Source organism: Macrobrachium nipponense, chromosome 26 (assembly GCF_015104395.2).
Source record: "Macrobrachium nipponense isolate FS-2020 chromosome 26, ASM1510439v2, whole genome shotgun sequence".
NCBI classification, from domain to species: Eukaryota; Metazoa; Arthropoda; class Malacostraca; order Decapoda; family Palaemonidae; genus Macrobrachium; species Macrobrachium nipponense.
The window spans coordinates 17,759,791-17,765,790 of NC_087215.1; the positions used below are offsets into that span (position 1 = coordinate 17,759,791).

At 37.9% G+C, this 6,000-nt stretch overlaps 2 protein-coding genes across 2 annotated transcripts in view; one reads left to right on the forward strand and one right to left on the reverse strand.

Moving 5' to 3' along the window:
• Nucleotides 1–6,000, reverse strand: part of LOC135200007 (E3 ubiquitin-protein ligase Hakai-like) — a 37,231-nt gene that overhangs the window by 13,135 nt on the left and 18,096 nt on the right. The gene's annotated exons all lie outside the window — the stretch shown is intronic.
• Nucleotides 1,175–5,835, forward strand: LOC135200005 (uncharacterized). The gene is made up of 3 exons (XM_064228208.1): nucleotides 1,175–1,335; nucleotides 3,716–3,857; nucleotides 5,389–5,835. The coding sequence occupies exons 2-3, from the start codon at nucleotides 3,716–3,718 to the stop codon at nucleotides 5,556–5,558; spliced, it is 312 nt and encodes a 103-aa protein (XP_064084278.1). The 5' UTR covers nucleotides 1,175–1,335; the 3' UTR covers nucleotides 5,559–5,835.

Sequence of the window (6,000 nt, forward strand, 5' to 3'; positions counted from 1 at the left end):
GCACATATCCACAGGTTTGTTTGTTTTTTTTGGAAAAATAATAGACATGTGGGTACTATATATATATATATATATATATATATATATATATATATATACCATATACATATATATATATATATATATATATATATATATATATATATATATATATATATATACACACACACACACACACACAACCTTTGGTTATGGGTGTGCAATAAAATAAAGTAAGAAGCATATTCATGATAGAAATTGTCTTTAGGGACCTGAAGTTTGGAGAATGTCATTCTCAGTTTAAATAATTTGGTTTTCTTCCTATACTGTCGTGTGTGTGTGAGAGAGAGAGAGAGAGAGAGAGAGAGAGAGAGAGAGAGAGAGAGAGAGAGAGAGAGAGAGAGAATTATTTTGCAAGACCAATCGGAGACCGACAAATAACTATAAATTAAACGGCCACACTGAAGTCTTCCTCCCCGAATCGGAGAAATTCCTGCTGTAAGAAAGGGCTATATAGTAGACCCCACAAGAAGAGGTTATACCACATCCTCTCCTCAGCCCCCACCCCAGAAAAAAAATCACAGAATCACTAAAGCAAACGAATCTCTCACTTTGAGGTCTAATGTCACCCGAGATCTAAATCTCCCATGGTCTACCGGATATGAGGCAACGGCAATATCGCTGCTCGGGGGCGTTATCAGAAATGACTCTTACGAGAGTGTAGTAAATGAAAAATAAAAAACGGTCTAAAACTTTCGAAAATGACGTGGGCCAAGGGGTAGTTGGTATTCGTAAATTCATAAATTTATAAGTATTTGATGTGTATGAGATTGACGCTCTGTTCACGGGTCTTCTTCTATCAGTGGGTGAGGGAGTGAAGGGGATAAGAAGCTGTGGGAATAGATGCACAGATGTTTCACATAGGTCTCGACGTTACAGCGTCTTGGACGCGACATCTTGCCGCTGTATTTGACATTTAGATCATCGGAGACAGGATGCGCTCTGAGATAATGAAATCCCAAATTTTTCGTTGCGAAACCATGATAAAAAAAGATCTGTAGTACTTCTTGTGATATTAACAAAACTGTATCTTTTTCTGCTCTTCTGTCTGTCATAGCCTAGAATTAAATGGTTTTAGAGTCTATGAAATGCCTCGCCAACACTCAGAGAATGGGAGAGAGAGATTCTGACTTAAATGTTTATCATTCGAAGAGAGAACACTTGGATGGTAGAAAGAACCCTGCATGGCTCCACGCCGCAGGATGTCCCGTGAACTAAGAGATAACCCTTTGTTGTCTGTTAGTGAGCCAGTCGCCACTACTACTTCAGACAGACGAACACCTCAAAATACTCAAGGTAAGAAAACATCTGTTTATACAATTTATTTGCAAATACACGTACACAAATATTCAATAGACGCAAGAAAAGGCGGATTCATTCCCAGCTCGGCGGAAACACAGACTGACAAATTTGTATCTCTGAATTTATTGTGAAATTGTAACTCGGGAACTTGTGCAACATAGTGGTGAATAAGTGCCGATTTCAGCTTCATGTTCAGCGATTGAATCTATATTTTGCAAGCCTTTAAATATCCCTGGGATGAACGGTTATTACTAAAGCTAGCGATTGTAGCTGAACACTGCATTTTGCAAATTATATAATTACCTCTATAAAATTACAGTATATATATATATACACACACACACGGCAATAGTTTGATTCAAAGTTAGCTCTTGCAACCGCTAGTGCATGGGGTTCGAATCTTGGGCAGGAAAACTCGTTTTCGATATGTGCTTCTCAATGAAGACAAATTCCAACCTCCTTGACAAATTCAGGGATTAGTAAACCATAATCTCTCATCATAACCTTTCCTCATCTGAGGTGGTTGGAGCCAGAAGGGTACTACAGCGCCCAGGTTTCTCAGATAGTCTTTCGTAACCCTAGCAGGCTCCGGTACTATGTAAATACTGGTGAAATGGAAAGATAATACATCTAAGTAATGCCTACAGTGCACAGCATGAGGTGCACTGACGGCACTACCCCTATACGGCGGTTAGTTACAAAATGTATTGGTGAAGTCGGAGAGCTATGGAGGAAAAATATGAAAATTATTATTTGAAAATAATGATACCTAAATGACATCAAATGACCTACGAAACCCTGCTTAATGAGTTGGAGCAAATCTACTTCAGAAGAGGAACCCTATTCAGATAGTAGACCAAGCCTGCAGGGGCCACTACTGACTTGAAATTCAGGCTTCTAAAGAACATGGCGTTAGTTTTTAAAAAGACGTTACAAAAGGCAACAGGAAGCACAGAAAGAAGAGATCTGAGATAGGAAAAAGAAAGAAAATAAATACGTAGCTAAAGCGATCACGGTTTTCTCCATTATCGAATATTAAAACGAAAATGATTGGTTATTTTGCAAAAAAATTCCACACAAAAATATCAGGTACTAAGACGTCACAGTGAAAAATGTACTTCATGATTTGTAACAGCAAGTTAACACGATGAAACCTCAACTGATTGATTCATTCATAAACTTGACAGTTGGTTGATTCACTCGTGAACTTGACAGTGGTTGATTCATTCATAAACTTGACAGTTGCTTGATTCATTCATAAACTTGACAGCTGCTTGATTCATCATAACTTGCAGCTGCTTGCATCATTTCATAAACTTGACAGATTGATCGATTCACTCTTAACCTGGACAAGCTGCTTTGGATTCTTCATAAACTTGACAGCTGCTTGATTCATTCATAAACTTGACAACTGCTTGATTCATTCATAAACTTGACAGTTGATTGATTCATTCATAAACTTGACAGCTGCTTGATTCATTCATAAACTTGACAGCTGCTTGATTCATTCATAAACTTGACAGTTGGTTGATTCCTTCATAAACTTGACAGCTGCTTGATTCATTCATAAACTTGACAGCTGCTTGATTCATTCATAAACTTGACAGCTGCTTGATTCATTCATAAACTTGACGCTGACCTTGATTTCATTCATAAACAAACCGTTGCTTGATTCATTCATAAACTTGACGTTGCTTGATTCATCATAAATTGACCGTGCTTGATTATTCATAAACTTGGACAGCCTGCTTTGATTCATTCCATAAGCTTGACAGCTGCTTGATTCATTCATAAACTTGACAGCTGCTTGAGTCATTCATAAACTTGACAGCTGCTTGATTCATTCATAAACTTGACAGCTGCTTGATTCATTCATAAACTTAACAGTTGCTTGATTCATTCATAAACTTGACAGTTGCTTGATTCATTCATAAACTTGACAGCTGCTTGATTCATTCATAAACTTGACAGCTGCTTGATTCATTCATAAGCTTGACAGCTGCTTGATTCATTCATAAAACTTGACACTGCCTTGGATCTTTCATTAAACTTGACAAGCGCTTGATTCAATTCATAAACTTGACGCTTGTTGGATTCGTCATAAACTTGACCAGTTGCTTGGATTTCGTTTCATAAACTTGACAGTTGGTTGATTCATTCATAAACTTGACAGTTGGTTGATTCATTCATAAACTTGACAGTTGGTTGATTCATTCATAAACTCGACAGTTGGTTGATTCCTTCATAAACTTGACAGTTGGTTGATTCCTTCATAAACTTGACAATTGGTTGATTCCTTCATAAACTTGACAATTGGTTGATTCCTTCATAAACTTGACAGTGGTTGATTCATTCATAAACTTGACTTTTGCAGATGGACAAAGCGAGAGCCGCCAAGGAAGAGTCCAACTCCCGCGGCTACAAGATGATAATAGTCATGACCATCATTGCGAGCGTCATGCTGTATACGGTCGGCGCCGTTCTTACTGGCATCGCCTACCGACTAGAAAGGGGATGTGAGTAGAAGTCAATCCTGTTATGCGCATTTCGAATAACTGTTTTCTGTTGCAGTTGTTGTTAGTTTTTAATCTACTTCCTGTTCATCATCATCACTATTGTCACATCTAGCATTGTTAATTTTTTTCATCAATAACTTTTTTTTGTTTATAAAAAGACGTTACAGTGGGGTATAATACAAAAATGGTTTTAGCGACCAGCGGGATATAGGATGAGATCTGTTGCGGTAGTAATCCAATTCACTGGTGGATTAATGCTCTTTTGTACCCACTTTCTGTAACGCTTCCACTAAAGTATCATCATTAAGTATACAGGTATCATACAGGTAATTAGGAGTGAAAATATGACAGGCAATTTCTTTCGCTAACTGGTGGTTAAGTAAAATTTATATATATATATATATATATATATATATATATATATATATATATATATATATACATATATATATGAATATATATATATATATATATATATAATATATATAATATATATATATATATATAAAACAGTTCAACGGCACCAAAATCGATTTATATGTATTCAGCACATCATGACTTGGCGTCACAAACGCTTTTTCGTGCATAGAAAAAAGGCAAAGAAGACGCAGATTAGATTCCCTGTAGTTTAAGCTTCCTTGGACATTATTCTCTAGCAGTTTACGAACTTGTGAAAAGCTCCTTCTGTAGTCTGTGTTTCTCTTTGCTCTGTGATTTAGATCTTTTTTCATTCTATGGTCACCAGTAACATTTACTCCCCAAATACAAGTGGGATTTAATCACTTTATAACCCGCTAGATTTCTTTGGCATTTCCTCCGTAGGTGTGTTATAACAGACATCACTTTTTCAATGTTGTCATTTTATCTCTCATTTCTTGGTTCGAGTATGATGCCCTAATAACTTTATCATCATCCCACCAGATGCTGCCTCATATTTCTCGAGACTTTTCTCCTTTAAGGCCCCCTCTCACTTAACCCGCATTATTGTCAAATTTTCCTGACCTATATAGCTATATCCCACACAATTCCCACAAATCTCCTGCCCCTGGATTACCCTAACCTCTAGCTCTTTCACTCAACACGTTTCCCTTCGTCAGGCTTTCCTGGTCTTGCACTTGTTCCCGCACCTTGAACGTTCTGTACTTTCCTGGTTATTTCAACGGTTCTCTCCTTCTCCTTAGCCAGGTTTCTTTGACAATGTCTAAAACTAACCGAAGACCCCAATAAATTTCTTTTCCCTGCACCAGAATGTCCTCGTCGGACGAGTGGTTACGTGCTCGCCTACCAGTCTGTAGTGGGTCCGGGTTCGATTCTCTCTCTGCCCACGCGGGGTCAGAGGAATTCATTTCTGGCGATAGAAACTCATTTCTCGATGTGGTTCGGATCCCACAATAAGCTGTAGTATATAGGTTCCTAGCCACGTCAAACTATCTATATAATCCTTCGGGCCAGCAGCCCTAGGAGAGCCGTTAAATCAGCTCAGTGGGATGGTGAAGCTGAGATATACTTAACTCTCTTTTCCCTCCACCAGACAACTGCACGCGAGACGGGCTGGGCGGGCCGGAGCACTCCAGGCTGGCCGCCTACGGCTACAACAACGCCCTGGTCATCGTCGGGCCGAGCTTCATGGCGGCCGGAGGGGCCATCATCACCATCATCATCTTCCAGTGGTGCTTCTGCAGGCCTGCTATCAAGGACTGAGCTGGAAGTGGGGATTCCAGATTGCTGGAATCAGTGGGGTTTAATACAAAAATGGTTTTAGCGACCAGCGGGATAGGATGAGATCTGTTGCGGTAGTATAATCCAATTCACTGGTGGATTAATGCTCTTTTGTACCCACTTTCTGTAACGCTTCCACTAAGGTATCATCATTAAGTATACAGGTAATTAGAGTGAAAATTTATATAAATATATACATATATATGTATATATACACAGGCATATATATATATATATATACATATGTATAATTTCTAATGTATTTTATATTGATGCACTATACCAATAATAGGTTATAATATATATATATTATATATATAATAATATAATATATAAATACATATTATATATAAAATATTAAAATTCATTTTACGATGTAAAATCTGGACTACTATTTGCATGCTGATGTTCGCATCAGTCTCAT